The following is a 19,034-nucleotide window of genomic DNA, read 5'->3' on the forward strand; positions in this document are numbered from 1 at the left end:
AATCGAATCAAATCGTAAATTTAGTCAAATAAAAAAAAACTTGACTAGTGGTTTGGTTTGACTTGGTTTGGTATTGAAAAAAAAAATCTGACTATATTTGGGTTGGTTTGGTTTTAACTTTAAAATATCAATCCGAGACCAAACCAACCCGACATTATATATGTAATTTTAAATTTTTATTTTATACATAAAATTATTTACTTTGATATAATTTTAAAATATTTCTTATACTATTTCATAGTTTTTATATTTTAATATATTATTTCAAGTTTAAAACTTAGAATTCGGAATGGTCCAATAAAGATTATAGTTCATAAATGTTGATAATTATAATAAAACTTAAATCAAAATCAAATTAATACTAATGCAAAAAGAAAATCAATCAACACTAAGAATGACAATAATATTGAATATTTGTTCTTTAGTTTTACATTGGTTTAGACAATTAAAATACATAAACTAATTTTAAGCAAGTTTAAGCAAGTAAATTAGTAGTATTTTACTTCTAAAAGGTATGTTTTGAACTCCCTCTTCATATATAAGATTATAATGGTGTTTTGACACCATTTAGTAAAATGCTCACGAAATTGTGTCCAGAAATTGAGAGTAAAGTTTGTATGTTTGTTTTTTCATGCTATTCATTTCTTTTTCTTTCCATTATTTTCTTTGAATTTAAAATTTTATATCATATAAAATAATATCCCCTTCATATTTTGAAAGTAATACCATTCACCTTTATTAAGGTCCCTGTGACCAAATTCCTTTGTGATAGAAACTGTTATCTATTTAGTATACAGTAAGGTGAAAATGTAGCATGTACCTAAGAGAGTATCAATGAAATCATATTTATCACAATGTTATTACTTTTTTGCTTGTCATCAATATACGACAATTGCTACATCTAAACATAAAGGTAGTTGTGCTCTTGAACATAATTAAGTGGAGTTAGTAATTTGTTATAGTTTATGAAATATGATGAGGAAGCATTCTTCCATGTCTACATTTGATATTTCAGATTTAAATAATAGTTACTTGACTACAATTAAGTTAATTTATTCATTAGTGGTGAGTTTACATCTTCTTTTCTATGATTAATGAACAATTCAAATAGAAGAGGTAAAAATGCTGATTCTTGTGACTTTAGATAGTTCACGCGTTATTACTTTTTTGAATTTAATTAGTTTCCAAAGACCAAATATCATTCTATGAAAATATGAAGGCCAAAATGTTATTTTTATAGATTGTTTATATTATATCCAAATATGATTTTCTTATAGTAATTTGATTAGCATGTCATTCAAATATGCCAGATAATCCAATTATAGGTATAATGACTTTGACATCAGCTTGGCCTTGGATGATAAAACTCCTCCATTACATGTATGTGAACTCTCTTTCATTTCGTCTTTGTGATGGTTAGGTTCTTTCTTTTCCTTATCAGTCTTGCCTTAAATAAATATGTATTGGTGTTTTGTATAGAGATGTTGGAAATGATACATGGAGTTCTCTGTTTTTTTATATGTTAATTATTTGGTTAACACTGCTATGTCTAATTGTAGTACCAAAAGTAATGTAAATGATACTTTATACTTGAGATCATTTGTTTGGATGTATATTTTTGAGCTTTTTCTGTTACCATGTATATTTGATGTATCTTTCTGAAGCAGACATGTGTATTATGATTATGTTCATAGTCTTTGGTTGTTTTACTATCCGGATATCTATTCCTTCATCTTCTTTGTTTCCCCACTTTTTTGCTCTCTTTTGGACTTCTCAATAGTTTTTCGAGCTCTCTTCATCTTCGCAACTGGTGTTACAATATTCAAGTTTCCTCTCTCATCCTTGCCAACTCCTTCTCTCTTTTTTCAAACTTCTTTAGGGCTTTCTTTTCTTGTCTGATTTGACCTGATGAGGTTAGTAGAGTAAGGGATGAGGGTGAAAAGGATATAACTCGGCTCTATTATTGAAAACAATGGTGAAATTTTACTATGAGTTCAAAAAATTACTTTACAAATTTCCAAGAACTGTCAAGTGTAAATTATAACAAAAAAAGAGGTACATAATGTTTTTTATCACTATAAAATTTCTTGTGCTTTTGGATCTTTTCTTACTTGATTCTACATACACATGTTCTTTTTGAATATTTGGAGTCAAAATTCTTGATTTTCTCCTTAACGGCATTCTTTGGGAGGTCATGAGGAGATCTGAGAGGGCTGTAGCGGGCTGGAATTGTTTTAGAGATTTTTCCTCTCTTCCTAATTTCTTTAACACTATGGATTAATATTTTCAAAGGTTAGTAATATATTTCTGTTCAGTCAATTTTTTTTACCTATTGCCTTGTTTTCTAGACTAGATTCGAGTGGACAAAAAAGAAGTTATTTTAGCTCTTCCTAAAAATAAGAAGCAATGTATATTATTCTAGTTTTGAATAGTAAACTGAAGACAAAAAATAATTGGGCTTGCAGTAAGGGCAATGATGCATACAACATGAGGTGATTGTTTCCTAAAATTCTATATTCACTAGGAGAGAATATGAAACAGGTTTTTATTAATACTTTTGTTTTAAGTACTTTATCTGTGTATTAGTGTGGTGAACATGTAAATTACTATGTTTGGAACTATAGTTAGAAGCATCTATACTTTGATGATACTGAAGAAAGTTATATTTCGTTGTTTCTAGCTAATTGTGATTTCACTGCTAAAATATTTAATAATTTGACTGTTCCAAGCATTTATAGTATAGAGCTATAGGAGGCATCATGGACCTATTGAAAGAAATGTCATATTTCTAACAACGTGATACTGAAGCAGTATTCAAGTAGAACAAGGAACTTCTTCTTCCAAACAAGCGACTCCTATATAAGCAACCATCAGTGTTTTCAATTTTTCTCTCGACTTTTTACTAAGAGCTCCACGCTTCTACAAGAGTTTGAGACCACTTGTTATGTCATGTGGCAGATTGGGGTGTATTTAAGTTAAGTTAGTCAAGTAGAGGAGTGATTTTAAGGCTATCAATAGTTTGAGCATGAAACTAATAATTCACGCCAAGTTCAGGATGTTAATACTTCTCTCTTCTTTATATTGCATTATGAGAATAGCATTTCAAATTTCACCGCAATAACACAAGATAAGGTAAATTAATACCAATGACTTTCTTTGTAGGAGTTGAATTCTTAGTGATAAGTAGAAAACTAAGCAGTAAAGATATCCTTAAAATAATGCTCCACTACGAATTTGTACCTAGCTACTCATAACAATGCACATAATTTTATGACATTCATAGAATTAGGCTTTTAGTATAAATATACTAACTCGCAAAAAAACTATTGTTAAGAATATGACGCGTAAATGATATGTTGTAACTTTTTCCAGGGATCTTCATATGAGACATCTAACTGCCACCTAAGTCACTTGAGTTGTGGGTATACGAGGTTAGACCATACTTAGAAAACATTATGCTTTTAGTGTTGATTCAAATGAATCCTAAATAAGGAATTTTTATTCAATCATTATTTAGAAATAATTTTTGCTGAATTCTACCTACTTCACATGTACATGAAATGAATGTGTTGGTTACTATGAAATGAATGATGAACAAGACCTACACAATTGTGTACTATAGGTTGTTGTTGATATCAAATGATAAAATTAACTGATCTTTTATGAGAAACCCATCAATGATTCAACATCTTTTTTATGACTTCTAAAAGTTCATACATTTGAATTGCATAAGTTTGCTTCGATAAGTTCATACATCTGATTTATGTGGGTTGCTATGCAAATAATTTAGCTTGCTGCTTCAATGATCAATCTCAGTGAATAGTTGAAGAGGTTCCTACAAAAATTAGAGAAAATCCAAGAAGAAGGCCTTTGTGAAGTATTCCAAGAAATATGAGACTGATGAAGGTAAAAAAAACATACAAGCATTGATTTTATACTTGTGTCATTCACGTATTGGCTTACTTAGGTACAAAATCTGAATGTCATCCCTCATAGATTTTTTTTTGTGGGAGGTGAGGGGGGGGCATGACTTGTATCCACTTTTGTTGTATATATAGAATGTATTTCAATTAAATAAACTCATGCTTTCTCCAGAATTTTTGTTTAGACCAAAGTTCAAGTTCTGTGATACTGGGATGTCGGAAGAATTAGTTTCTACTTGATATTTGCATCTCTTAAAGTTAAATAAGTTGATACTTGTATCTTATCCTCTTTCGCTAGGCAAAACATCTGCATTCTTTCTAATCCACATATACTGGTTATTTATGCAATGAATTTGTTGATCTTATAGGGCTTAACGACATGATCAAGACAACAAGAGATCACTTACCAGACATTTAGGTTTGGCGCTGAATATTTTGATTGAGAAATAGTGTTGAGTACTATTGGTCTATGTCAGAGTGGAGATAATGTACATAGCCTCTATTTAAACTTCTGTATGAATTAGTGTTTATTTTATTTATATTGATGTAAGACTGGAAGAGGATCAATATTATCTAAAGGTACATGGACTTCTCTTTCACATGTACATAAACATGTCACTTTCCTAACCAAGTTAGTGCAAAGAAATTTAGATTAAATGTAGTTAAATTATTTAAGTTCTATTCTTACGATAAAAAAAATGATATTGAAATCACACATGTTTGGCCCGTGCTCAGCACGGGCGACGGACAATCTAGTATACTTATAAACAAGTCTTTTATCACTTATAATATATCCACTTAAAATTATTTGCATATTTTACTTGGACACATCATCTTAGGCTTGTTTGAATTGAACACTTTTATTAGTAAAAAAAAAAACCTATTAAACATTTTTTGACAATTAATTAAAAATAGAAATTGTGTGTCATACACTCACGATAATGTGACATAGTAAATAATCAGAAAAAGATATGTGGCATTGGACCCATGATAATAATAATAAAAAATATATTAAAAAATAAATAAAAACTATGTTTTTAGCCAAAAAAGAAAAGAAGACGAAAACCTTTCTCTCCCTTTTCTTCTTTGCCAGAACACCCCACCCACCCCGACGTCCATCCTTCCACATTTTCATCTTTGCCAAAACACACATAGCCGCCTCCGGCTAAAACCACACACTCCGATAACCATCCTCATTGAGATAACCGTACACCTACCTCCTCTCCTTTATTCTGATTAAATATTGTAGTTGTCATTTCTTCCAATCTCATTCTCTTTTTCAATATCAACCAAGATTTGTTGATATTTTTTTCTTCTTCAATGTTGTGCGTTCTTTAGAATTTGAATTCTTTAACGATTTCAAAGAAAATAATTTCAGATTCGTATTAGTCTTGTCGGAAAAAAATGGAGTTTCACCGGAATTGTTTCGACTCAATTTGATTTTTATTCTGATGAAATTCTCTTCTACAACTCAAATGAATATCTTTATCAGTAAATTCTTTTGATTTTTTTTTATGTTTTGACTGGTTATTTATTTAATTGATGCTTTTTCGATGAAGTAAACAACGATGATGATATTGATAATGGTGGAATGATGCTAGAAAGAAAGAAAGAAAGAATGAAGAATTAGATGGGAAAGAGGTGTGTCGGGGGATGGTGGCGAATGAAATTTGCTTGATGAGAATATTGGTTTGAGAAGTCCAATTGGGAAAGACGAGATGACTACCAAGGATTTTTAATTTTTTTTATATGTTCAAATTATGATTTTTCTAATGTTAATATCTAAGTTTTAACCAAGAACAATCCTTCAACTTCCCCCATTTCAGACTCATTTTTGGTCCTATTCATCGTGATTCTTATGCCTATAATGCTGTAGGAGCGTTGTGAATGTAAGAGAAACCCCGTGCTTCTACAATTTCAACAATAGTCATTATGTGCGTAATGAAGTAAGGAGAGTGAGGAAATCATTATTACCTTAGTATCATCATTTAGAAAGGAGTGACCGAGCAAGAAAAAGTGAGTTTTAGAGGGTAAAAAAGATAAATGCGACGAGAAACTCATTCCTCTCCCTCTTATTCTGTTTTGAATTGTGTCAAGCCTCTAAGGCGTGAAAATTTATGTGGCTTTGTTCGTTTAAATTTCCTAATCCGGTATATTTGGGTATATGGGACGTTGTAGTTTTGTGTGGTTCCCTAGGGTTTAAATTCTTTTTTGATGTTATCGAATCAGACAATGATCTTTTGTGACTGGCCTGTCTTTCCTTTCGTCCTGATAAAAGTTCAGGGATGAATAATGGGTAAATTGGTATCTATTGTAATGACATGACTTATCATTATTCAAAAGGCACCTTGTGTGGAGTCTCGAATTTTTTTGAAACACATTGTCAATTTAAAATTGGGGTGACACGAGAAAAATCTCAAAATTTGAAATTGACCCCGACTAACTTCATCCTATCATAGTGGGAATATTCTCTTTATCGTGCATTGTAGTGGCCCGTCAAACGCTATAGCAGGGTTAGCGTGGTAGAAACTCGAAAACGTGAATTCTTTTAAGTTTTCTCCTCCCCCAAAGGTAAAATAGATGAAGGTTATACACCAAAAACTGCTTCAAGCTTGGGGACAAGGGAGGGGAGATATTCTAGCACAAGGAGGTCAAACCCATGGACTTCTGATTTACGTCTGTCAAGATTCGCCCCCACGGATCCAGAAGCTCGTGTTTAGAGTTATTCGACAGTTGCTCGACGTCCTGATATGCTAGGATTAATTGAGTAGTTAGGCTTGTCTTTACTTGCATAATACCTTGAGAATTGTCGGGAGTTAGCATGCATGAGCCTTCGGGCGCAGAGTTTGGGCGGACGAATGTGTGGATCACAGTTGTTTAGGGTGGTATGGTACTTAACTTTATCATCTAATGAAAGTGAAATGTTCATTTTTAAAAAAAAATCTATGTAAAGGTATATTTGATCTTTTCCATAGATGAATTATTTTTTGACTTCTTTGATTATTATTATTTAAAGGTATATTTGAGTTTCTTATTTTTATTTTATTTTATTTTTTTTCATTCTTAATGTAAACATAAGAGAAATAAAAAGAAAGAAGTGTGAATGAAAAAAGATTGAAAAAAAATTAAAATTAAGTTTTTGCGGCTAGTTGTAATTTAAAACTATTTTTTATGACTATATGGTAATTTAGTTTGTATATGTAATTTTTTTTGGGCATCTATGATACATTTATAAAAAAATTGTGAAAAAAAATAAATTTAACCATCAAAATAATAAATTCAAATTAGTCGTTGAATAAAATAAAGTAAAAGAAATATGTGTTAGAACTTAGGAGTAAATATACCCTATAAAAATAAATATGGGAAAATTGTACTCCCTCTGTCCCAATTTATATGACTTACTTTCCTTTTTAGTCAGTCCAAAAAAGAATGACACATTTCTATTTTAAGTAACAATTTAGCTATAAAATGTTTATTTTACCCTTAATGAAATGATTTCAGCCACACAAATTTCTATCATTCATTTTGGACCACAAATTTTAAAAGTCTTTCTTCCTTTCTTAAACTTCGTGCCGAGTCAAAGTACCTCATATAAAATGGGACAGAGGGAGTATATAATAGCAAACTATAATTCAAATTAAATGTTATAAACATAGTTTGATTTAATTGTACCCCATAACAAACTGTTGTTATTTCGCCTCTTTCCCTGGTGGAATCTCGCTCACCACTCTCGTTCTCGCTGGGCAATCTCACTCGCCTTTCTCGCTTTTGTACAAACACAAATGTATAAAATGCGTTTATGCTTGTATAAAGTGAGAGAAAATTATATATATATATATATATATATATATATACATATATTTTCGTTCTCCTCTCTCCCCTCTCCCAGATCTCGCTCGCCACTCTCCTAAATCTCGCTCGCCTCTCTCACTTTATACAAACACAAATGTATACATTGCGTTTGTGTTTGTATAAAGCGAGAGAAAATTGTATGTACAAATACAAATGCAAATGCATTTATTTTCGTCCTATACACTTATGATTATACAAATACGATCTCCCCTGCCCAGTTTTCTTTTGTCTTTCTCTCTTTCTCGCTTTATACAAACATAAATTATACAATTGATTTTTTGTATATGTATACTGAAACAGATTATACAATTGCTTCTTTTGTATATATGTATAGCGAAATAGCCATAACAAATATAAAGTTTGCTATGGAGCGCAATTATGCAAACTATAGCTATAACATACAAATATGATTTTTGTATTTGCTATATGTGAAAGTTGCTCAATAAATATAGCCATAAAAATATGTGTTAGAAATTAGGAGGAGGAAAAATGGTATATATTAACCATTTGTGTAACATTAGAGGTAGGGGTGTACATGGTTGGGTTGATTTGGGTTTTTCAAATATCAAACCAAATAATTTGTTTAGGATTTTTAAATTTATAAATCAAACCAAATAAAAAAAACTCGGGTTTTTCAACCTCGGGATTTTTCAAATTTTTTTCGGGTTTTTCCGTTAAAGTATTCATAGAAACATACGATATGATTAATGACACTAAAATATTTCTTTAGTCCTACTAAACTACAACTATCTAAGGTGTTTCTTAAGAAAATAACACAAACTATGATATAATTAATGACACTAAAATATCCAACAAAAAAATAATAATGAAATCGCGTAAAACAAATATTATAAATTAATAAGTCATAATGAAAATAATCATAATTTAAAAGTACTAAATTATGCTAAAATAAGTTTGATAAGTATTAGTTACATGACTAAATATTAAAGGAAATTAAAATTAGATTATGTATTTTAATTGTCTAAACTAATGTAAAATTAAAGAACAAATATTCAATATTATTGTCATTCTTAGTGTTGATTGATTTTTTTTTGCATTAGTATTAATTTGATTTTGATTTAAGTTTTATTATAATTATCAACATCTATGGACTATAATCTTTATTGGACTATTCAGAATTTTAAGTTTCAAACTTGAAATAATATATTAAAAAATAAAAACTATGAAAAAGTTTAAAAAATATTTAAAAATTATATCAAAGTAAATATTTTTATGATAAAATAAAAATTTAAAATTATCTATATAATGTCGGATTGGTTTGATCTTGGGTTGATTTTTTTTTTAGTTAAAACCAAACCAACCCAAATATAATCGGATTTTTTTTCCCAATACTAAACCAAGTCAAAACAAACTACTAGTAGGGTTTTTTTCCGATTTGACTCAAATTGCAATTTAATTCAATTTTGTACACCCTAACCCTAATTCAAGAATATATGACTCACTTTCGTAACATGTTCGCTTTTTTCCTTTTCCAAATTTTATAAATTAATGGCCAAACAGCCCTTTAACAAACCACAATTCGGCGAAAACAATATCTGAAATGCTCCACTTTTCACAGACATCATTTGGCGAAAACAATTTTTTTTTTCCAAGTGGGATGACTGACTGATTCATCAATCATCATATCCATAGAGTAAATTAATGCACAAATAATTGCACAGTAGCAAATTTCTAGTTGTGGTGTTAAAAAAATGAAAAATATTGTTTTTTTTTTTCAGAATCTTGAATAGTGATGAGTGATGAGCTAGACAGATTCTTGGATTGACTACCCTTTTCCCCCATTTCAATTTCAGGTAACTCTTTTGATTTCTTTGTGGGTTTGTGATTTAAGATTTGGTAAAAAAATTTGAACTTTTTTCAGTTTGTTTATGTCTTGGATTTCTTTGTTTGGCTATAGTGTTTCACCTTATTGAGTTTGTTTTCCCCAAATGTGATAATATCATAAATTGTATAATTGGGTATTGCCTTATTCTTGATTTTGGTTTCATGCTTAAATGAAAATTTATGATTCCTTTTTACCCCTTTATCAATTATGTTTGTTAGGTTGTGGTTATGAAATAGCCTCCTAGGGAACTGTTAAGGGTAGGTAAGGGTAACTTGCCTACTTCCTAAGAGCTCTCTAGACCACATTTGTGGGATTACACTTGGTATGTTATGGATTTACTTATAATACATGAGCATTCATAGAAAGTCAAAGTAATCAAAGCTAGTATAGTTCTTTATTATGATCATAGGATATTCTTTTCTCTCTTCTTTGGTGTTGCCGGTATTGATATGTTCAATTCTGTATTTGCTTTGCATATTTGTTTTTTATATGCTTTACATGAGCCGTGGGTCTATTAGAAATAACCTCTCTATCTTCACAATGTAGGGGTAAGGTTGTGTACTCCCCACCCGCACACAGTCACCACTTGTGGAATCACATTGAGTATTTTGTTGTAAATCTTAGTTCTGGCAGACGTGCTTCGACCAACTTGACTAGTTGAATGAGGAAAGATATTGAGAGATATTTTACTCCCTTTTCCCTTAGTGCCTCGAAATTCCATGTGTCTTAATAAAAGAACGAAGTTAAAGAATAAGAAATTTGTGCTAACTACAAAGTACTTTGTTTTATTTCAGCCAGTCCCTCAAGGGGTAAACATTGCTGAATGCAGCTGGTATTTAATTGAAAGAGTCCATTTGGAATGATATGGACAAGTCAAAGGAGGAAGCAGAGGCAAATGATGTAGGTGCGAATGTGCTATCTAGAACGAGGGAGTGTGATTCTGGTGAACCATCAATGAGAAAGTGTACATCTACCAGTCATGAGTTGCCGGAGGGATCAACTTCTGCCAGTTCAGGGATGTTGGAGAATGATGGTATGAACAGAAATGTAATGTCCATGAAGGGGCCTCAGCTCCATGGTACAAGTTCTTACTCATTGAATAGTTCAAGGCTCACAGTTGAAAAGTTGTGTAATTACAAAATTTCTGAGCCAGCTTCTCTTAGATGCTCCAATAATCAAGAAACCAATCAGAAACCACAAATTCAGTGGCAACGTTTCTATCAATTGGGGTCTGGCTCTAGAAGTGTGAAGGGGGATGGAGATCCTTCATCCACGGACAAGGCTGTTCAGCAATTAAGTTCCAAGGAGTTGCCAGGAATAAATTTACTAGCGCTGAAAATGCTGAAGCAAGCATCCGACAAAGATATCAAAGAAGGCTCTAATGCAGTGTCTTCCCAATCAACAGAAGACCATAACCTTATTATTCCAAGCAATAGATTACTTCCAGGAAGTAGTCAATCAAAACTTTTATCCACTTCTAGCTTTTCTCATTTTTTTGCTAACCGATCTCTTAAAGGCAAAGCTGTTTTACCAAAAGGACCTGCACTTCATAAAGAAGTTCATGCTGCCTCTACTCTGCAGAATAAGAATGAGTTCGAGCAAGCTTCCACAGGAATGGTATCATCTGATGCATTGTTTAAGCAAGGTGCTAATTCTAATCAAGCATCTTTTAGTCGTAGCGATCACCAAAGACCCACTTCAACTTACAATGGAGTTACCTTGAGAGAGTGGTTAAACTCGACAGGATCACAGATAAACAAAGCTGAGAGGATTCACATATTCCGGCAGATAGTGAAGTTAATTGATATTGCCCACTCTGAAGGAAATGCATTCCAGGATATACGGCCTTCCTGTTTTATTTTACTGTCACCTAATGGTGTTAAATATATTGGTTCATCTGTCCAGATAGACTCCATGTATGCCGTGAGCCGGAATACTAATGGGAAAAGGCCATCCCACATGGAAATGCGTGCTAATAGTAACTTAGGTTCAAAGCTGCAGAAGGTCAATGTGGATGTGGACTTGATGAGGCAGCAGCCTGAAACCAATGCTCGTTCTTCTCGTGATGAAGGCACATCATTTCAGGCAGGGTGTCTACTGGAGTCTGACATTAATCAATTAGAGAAGAAGTGGTACACTTGTCCTGAAGAACTCAATCACGAAAGCCTAGCATCATCTAATATCTACAGTATCGGGGTTCTTTTCTTTGAGGTGGGTAATCAATTGCTGGGTTCATAATCATTTTACTTCAAACCACTAACAAATTCTCTTTCTTTTTCCTTCTGCTCATTTGTCTCTCCTCTTAGACACAAACTTAGGTTCAGTTTGCACAAGTCCAATCCATATTAAGCAAGAGTTCACAATATAATATTAATGTCACATTTGAATAAATGGTGGACAGTGAGGAGGGAATGTAACACTAGATATTTTGAAGATATGGAAAACACAATCCAACAGATCAAGTTTTATTGTATACTTTTGTTCTGTTTTTGGTGTAGGGAGTTGTTTTAAATGATGCAGAATCAGTTCTTAGATGTTGAATTTATGTTGAAGCAGATTTTAAGATGATCTCAAATGTTGGTGTAACTACAATACACACATTCACTGTTGTTTGGAAAGAAAGGAACTGATGTTTTGAAAGATAAAAGCCAACTCATTCCAACAGATCAAGTTTAACTTTGAACTTTTATTTTCTTTTTAGTCTAAGAAGAATTTTTAAATGAAGCAGAATCCATACTTAGCCTATTAAAATTTCTATAAGATTGGTAAGTGATTTTTCTTTTGCTTTGTGCTCACCTATGTACACTTCGGCACCTACTAAGTGCTGCTTGTGTAATACAATTACCTTCCTCACCAAAAAGAAGAAGATACATACATCCCAAACAAACAAGAAAGAAAACACCAAAAAAAGAAGGGAAGTTTTTTCTGATGAAAACATACTCTGTCTCCCTGTAGCACTTCCCTGATTTTGCTTCTTGAGCTTTAAGAAACTGAATTAAAATCAATATAATTAAGATTTATTGAATCATATGCTTTTGTGAAACTTTTACTGTCCCACTCTACTGGATCTTTGTGCTAGAATATTCCAGTCTGGATATGCTTGTCTTTTCTAAATAGACTTTTGAGATTTAACCCTCAGATGCTCCATTGCTCTCTCAGATTGTTGAGTATGGAGAAGGCAGGCGAGAGCACCTCCCAAATCTTTTCCAAGGAGCCTGTTGTTCTTCTCTAGAATTTAATGCACAGTCATTAATGCAATGAATCAGTGTTGCATATGCTCAATTCTTTTTAGCATTGAGTATATATCTTGATTCAGCTGCACCCCTTATCTGTTCTCCTTTGTGGTTTCTTTTGTTAATTTTCAACTTACTTTTCCTCTGGGGAAATATATGTAGCTGTACACAATCTGGCTAAGTTAATGATTTTTTCGTGGGGTGTGGGAACTGACGTTTTGTTTCACAATGCACTTTGCCAAATTTTGTTTCACAATGCACTTTGCCAAAGGGGTGAGATAAATTATCTTTACTCTTACTAATTCATGTTGTTTCTTTTAGTTGCTCTGCTGTTTTGAATCACCTGCGGCACATTCCACAGCCATGTTGAATTTGCAAAGTCGCATTCTCCCTCCAAATTTCCTTTGTCAAAATCCCAAGGAAGTTGGCTTTTGCTTTTTGCTGCTTCATCCTGTGCCTTCTTCTCGTCCAACAACAAGGTATTGTTATGTTTTTAATTTGTTGTGCAATATTATTTACTGCTATTTGGACTTTGCTGAAAAAGTCAATGTTGACATACCTGTAAGACAGCCAGCAATACAGTATCCTAAAATAGGGTATGTGGAAAACATTGTGATGCTCTGAGTGAACTCAATGCATTTTCAGTTTTTGGCAATCACAGAATCCTCGTAGTTTGATATTGTTATAACTATTATGCTCTTTTTCCGTTTCGGCTTAGAAACTGGTTGTTCTCGAGAGTGACTTCTCGATAATAAATAGAGATGGTGGAGTTCTTTGGGGCTTGAGGCATCTTAGCCACTTCTCTTGTCACCTTGTTATATGCTCCCTATGTTCCAGTTTATGTGACCCTGTGTCCTTCTTAGTCTATTAAAAAAAGAATGACCTCTATCTAAATATGCAAACAATTTAACTTAAATTTCTCATTTTACCCTTAGTGACACGATTTTATATCCACACAAATGTTATGGCTTGTTTAAGAACACAAGTTTCTAAAGTCTTATAACCACACAAATGCTATGACATGTTTATGACCCTAAGTTTCAAAAGTCATCCTTTTTTTTCCGTGCCCATTCACATAAATTGAAACAGAGGGAGTAGGAGATATCACGCCCCACTAGGTTAGAGCTGGTAGTCTAATAACATCATTTTAGCATGGAATCAGTTTGATGTTATTCGTGTAATATGTTCATAATCTCAAGTGGTGTACTGTCTAATCCTGCTGTCATCTCTGTGGGAACTTGCATATGCAGTAAATGCACCTTGCTCCCTGCCAAGCTATAAGATTTAGTAAAACCATTTTTTAGGTCTTAAGAGGGATAGCTTTTAGACATGGAAGAGTTGCATTTCTGTGATGGTGGAAATAAATAGCAAACTGTCCTCCACTCATTAGGATTGAGGGAAAAGACATTTTCTGAAATTGGTTATTGTTCTTTAATAGTTAGTATGACTTCTACCTGCAATTTGCCCTTTTGATCAATAGATATTTCACTTTTGTGTTGTAAATCTTCTAGCTTTGTCGTACTGAGTTTTAACTTCTCTAATTGCTAGAAGCTCAGGCACAGCAAATTTGTAAATATCCTCAAGTTAATTTGTTTGATTTGTAATCACATTCACAATACAACTTATCTTTGTAGGGAAATCTTACAGTCTGAATTAATTATTGGAGCTGAAGAAGTATGTAAAATAGATGGTGTCCCATCATTTATTGAGAAGGATGATGACCCTGATTCAGACGTCTTGCTCTATTTCCTAGATTCATTGCAGGAGCAAAAAAAGAATAATACCTCCAAGTTATTACAAAGAATAGAGTGCCTAGAGGCTGATATCAAGGATGTTGAGAAAAGGGAGGTCCTTAGAAATTCAGATTGGGTGGAAACTGACTTCAATAATATGCGGCAAGGATCCTACTTAAAGCATCTCAATTCGACTGACTCTATTTCTAGATCATTTTCTATTCCAAATATGAGCAATGAAAAGCTGATGAAGAATATTTCTCAGCTTGAAAGTGCATACTTCTGCATGAGGTCCCAAATCCAACTTGCAGAAAATGATTCAATAGGTCGAACAGACACGGATTTGTTGACGAGTCGTGACAGATTGTTCCAGGTTTCAACAAAAGAGGCAGAGCCAATTCTAAAATCTGTTGATCGTGTTGGAGCGTTCTTTGAAGGTATTTGCAAATATGCTCGCTACTGCAAGTTTGAGGAATATGGGACATTAAGAAATGGTGATCTTCTCAACTCTACAAATGTGATCTGCTCCCTCTGTTTTGATTATGAAGAGGACTTTATAGCTGCAGCTGGTGTCTCAAAGAAAATCAAAATCTTTGAATTTGCTTCACTGTTGAATGAATCGGCGGATCTTCAATATCCTGTGGCTGAGATGTCTAACAGATCTAAGCTTAGCTGTGTTTCGTGGAATAAATATATGAGGAACTATCTGGCTTCAACTGACTATGATGGCGTAGTCAAGGTGTGTACTTGTTTGGCTTAACTTGGTAAAGAGTTTTGAATCTTCATGAGCTATGGCAATATTTTTAAGTCTTTCTAGTTATCTGACTAGCCTGTAAGTACTCGAGGCATTACTCTTTTCATAGGAGAATGTAAGAGAATAATCTCCTAGCTAGTAAGTGCTTTAAATATCACAATAAAGGTTATATCAGCTACCTAACACGCAGGGGCGGACCCACGTGGTATCCAGGGGGTTCACCCGAACCCCCTCGGCAAAAAATTACACGGTATATATAAGGTAAATTTTCTACAGTATATATAAGGTAAATTTTCTGTATTTCTGTAGATAAATAAATTTTGAACCCCCTCAATAACAAAGAAAAATTGATGGCGTAGTGGCAAGTACCCTTGAAATTAAGCTGTATGTCACTGGTTCGAATCCCATTGAAAGCATTTTATTTTTTTCTTATTCAGTTTCAGTTTTTTTAGGTTTTATTTTTAATTTTCAGTTCTGTTTTTCAAGTTTTTTTTAGTTTTTTTTTTTTTACTTTAAAAATGTGCTAAAAGTTTGGTTTTAAACCCAAAAGAATTCAAGGTTTCCATTTCTAAAGGCTTATTTACACGTTTATATTTTTATTTTTCGAACCGCCTGTACGAAAATCCTGGGTTCGCCACTGCTAACATGTGCTTGCAATTGAAGTTGAGTATCTCATTCATTTTGTTAACTAGATCTTGCTGTATAATTTTTGAATCTAGATGTGGGATGCAAGCACAGGTCAAGAATTTTCACAACATACAGAGCACCAGAAGAGGGCTTGGTCTGTTGATTTTTCTCAAGTGGATCCAACAAAGTTTGCCACTGGAAGTGATGATTGTTCTGTAAAAGTGTGGAATATTAATGAGGTACTTTACCCGATCCTGCTACTTTTTTCATGAAGTTGGTATCTTCATTTAGTTTGGATCTGTGGAAACACAAACAAATAGTTTGATCTATTTCATTCGGCAGAGGAGTTCTGTGGATACGATCTGGAATCCTGCCAACATATGCTGTGTGCAGTTTTCTGCTTACTCCTCTCATCTGTTGGCTTTCGGATCTGCTGATTACAAAATTTACTGCTATGATCTTCGCCATACTAGGATTCCGTGGTGCACATTATCTGGACATGAGAAGGCTGTTAGCTATGTAAAATTCTTAGATTATGGTACCCTGGTTTCTGCATCCACAGATAACACGCTAAAGCTATGGGACCTAAAGAGAACAAGTTTGGAAGGATTGTCCTCAAATGCTTGCAGCTTGACATTCAAGGGACACACCAATGAAAAGGTAAATAGAGGATATTTACTCTACGATGAACATCTCAATGCTGTAGGTTCAATTTCATTTACTCTCTTTTTTTGCTCTGTACAGAACTTTGTGGGGTTATCAGTTTTGGATGGGTACATTGCATGTGGTTCTGAATCTAACGAGGTACTTCATATTCCATCATTTTTCTTATGTTAAACCGTAGGCTTAACTTCCCGAAGAAGTATCAATCTTTTTCTTAACTTCTAACATTCTTTTTGCAGGTATATGCTTATCATAGATCTCTACCAATGCCAATTACCTCTTATAAATTTGGATCTGTTGATCCTAGCTCTGGCAATGATGGTGAGAGTAATGGGCAATTTGTTTCAAGTGTTTGCTGGAGAAGGAAATCTAATATGGTTGTTGCGGCAAACTCAACTGGATGTATAAAGCTGTTACGTTTGGTATGAGTTAAAGCTCATCATCCTTATTTTCTGAATCTGTACCATGCTGGCAGACGTGTTTTGTACACCTAGCTTCAGCTGGACTTGAGAAAAATTAAGGTACTTTAAGGTACATTCAGTAAAATAAGTTGTTAAGGTTTGTAGTTTCCTTGACATAGTACTAAATTGGTCCAAAGCACACAAGTTTTTTTTAACAGAATGTTTTGAACATTTCAGGATTGATAAATCTAGGTGTCGAACATTGAAGCTCAATTTGTAGTCATGGCTAAATGGAATGGACTTCAGAATAGGAGACAGCTCTAATGTAGTCCTCGCCTGTCTCGTGAGTTCTTCTGGATAAATGAAAATCGAGATGAAGAAGTTGTGGCCTTCTTCACTGCTTCTTTCGCAAAGAAATGACATCAGCAAAGTTGAGAAACCAGTTAGAGAGTATGCTTTGCATGATTGGATTTGCCAAGCGGAGGTATGGATCATAATTTTTTGCGAGGATGAGCTCTTTCATGTTCACCTAATCAAACATATTCCACACCGCAACACAAACCCCCCCCCCCCACAAAACAAAAAAAAAAAAAAAACCAAATCACCACCAAACATCGGCCGCCTTTGACCACATATTCAAATATGAAGGGAGCTGTCAAACCCTGTATTTTTCATTTGAACAAGTGGAAGGTGGAGTCCACTTCCTCTCCAACTTGAAAGTTAGAGACAGAACTCTACGGGTCTTAATCCTTGGCGTTTTCACCTTCCATTTGTGCCTAAATGATATCCCTTTGTTAAAATCTCCTTCGGGTTGCTGCAATATGCCAGACTTTGAGTTTACAATACTTTCTTTAAAGTTTTGCTTCAAGACATTTTGAGCAATATAAAGTGGCCTTTAATCTAAAGAAATATTAGCTATAATGCTGCATTTAATAGCTCTACATCCAAAAAGCTAAGGCTTTACTTTCTTTAACATTTGCAGATCGTCTCTTGCTCCATAGTCTTGGTAGACATAATCCACTTCTTTTCAGTTGGTAATCTAAGTAGGTTATCTGCCGTTCCACAGGCAAAAGCTGCATCACATGCCATGTACCGATTCAGAATTTGTCTCTGTGACTTATGTTACTTCATTCTCAGTCACCTTGTGAGCGAACATTTGAAAAAGTATGTGTGACTGGTAAAGGATCAGAACAGAATTTCCTAGGGAGGGACAGCTCCATAATATCCCAGCCTTGATGTCACTGTACTCAAACTGGTGGTAATGGTGAATCCATTCAACTGTGATCAGAGCTTATCACTAACTACCTCTTTACATAGCAGAAAATCCAGCAGATAGAATGAGAAACTTGTCTGTTGGTTGGATCGTTGTGTCAAGATACGCTGTCAAGTTTGTCAGATACTTTGATGGGTCCTGTCCTCATGTTTCGGCACATCTTCTCTTGGCTATCTTCAAAAGCAACTCTCCCTGTTAAAACCTCGAAGCATATCATCCGCGAGCTGTGCAAGACTTCTTAGAAAACTTGATACACTCCGTTCCTCGATCATGTTTTGAGTGGAGAATTACTGAAAAAACAGTTAGAAAAACAACTTAGTCATGCATGCCATGTTAGCTGCTTGTCTGCTCTTCTCTCCTATTAAATTCGACAAGTTGTTGATATATTGCTTAGGCTTAAATGTTGGGAACCCGAGTGTAGTGTAACTGTTGCTGTTGTCTTATATCTCAGTCAAGTTTACATCATTGACAACATTTGAAGTGTTGGATGTAGTTATTGCTATTTCCAATGTTGTAGCTACTTTTTTATCTTCTGTAATTGAAAAATAGTCTATGTCTAGAATTTCAAATTATTATGGAGTTTTGGAATTTGCCACTACATGAGTGACTATTTCTCGAAGACAGAGCCAAAAAGTGACCAATGAATGCTATTTCTACTTGTTAGCTTGGCATATGTGGTATGCTCACGTATGCCAAGCTAAACCATTTGGCAGTCCAAATAGACTTGTC

At 33.7% G+C, this 19,034-nt stretch overlaps 1 protein-coding gene and 1 long non-coding RNA gene across 4 annotated transcripts; both read left to right on the plus strand.

Moving 5' to 3' along the window:
- The first annotated feature begins 1,057 nt into the window (after positions 1–1,057).
- LOC125864580 (uncharacterized) lies at positions 1,058–4,530 on the plus strand. Its single transcript, XR_007446246.1, has 4 exons — positions 1,058–1,380; positions 3,373–3,431; positions 3,817–3,906; positions 4,292–4,530. It is a non-coding gene; the product is annotated as an uncharacterized LOC125864580 (long non-coding RNA).
- A 4,786-nt stretch (positions 4,531–9,316) lies between these two features.
- On the plus strand, positions 9,317–18,744 carry LOC125864551 (protein SUPPRESSOR OF PHYA-105 1-like). Of its 3 annotated transcripts, none has more exons than XM_049544567.1 (10): positions 9,317–9,589; positions 10,416–11,832; positions 13,176–13,333; positions 14,489–15,326; positions 16,061–16,207; positions 16,311–16,628; positions 16,713–16,772; positions 16,871–17,152; positions 17,270–17,516; positions 18,015–18,744. In XM_049544567.1, exons 2-8 carry the CDS (start codon positions 10,486–10,488, stop codon positions 17,057–17,059), a joined length of 3,057 nt encoding a protein of 1,018 aa, XP_049400524.1. In that variant the 5' UTR covers positions 9,317–9,589; positions 10,416–10,485; the 3' UTR covers positions 17,060–17,152; positions 17,270–17,516; positions 18,015–18,744. The 3 variants fall into 3 exon arrangements, with proteins under 3 accessions (XP_049400524.1, XP_049400526.1, XP_049400525.1); XM_049544569.1 differs by having other exon boundaries at positions 9,324–9,589; positions 16,871–17,162; XM_049544568.1 differs by lacking the exon at positions 9,317–9,589 and having other exon boundaries at positions 10,392–11,832.
- The last annotated feature ends 290 nt before the right edge of the window (positions 18,745–19,034 follow it).

Source organism: Solanum stenotomum, chromosome 5 (assembly GCF_019186545.1).
Source record: "Solanum stenotomum isolate F172 chromosome 5, ASM1918654v1, whole genome shotgun sequence".
Lineage (NCBI taxonomy): Eukaryota > Viridiplantae > Streptophyta > Magnoliopsida > Solanales > Solanaceae > Solanum > Solanum stenotomum.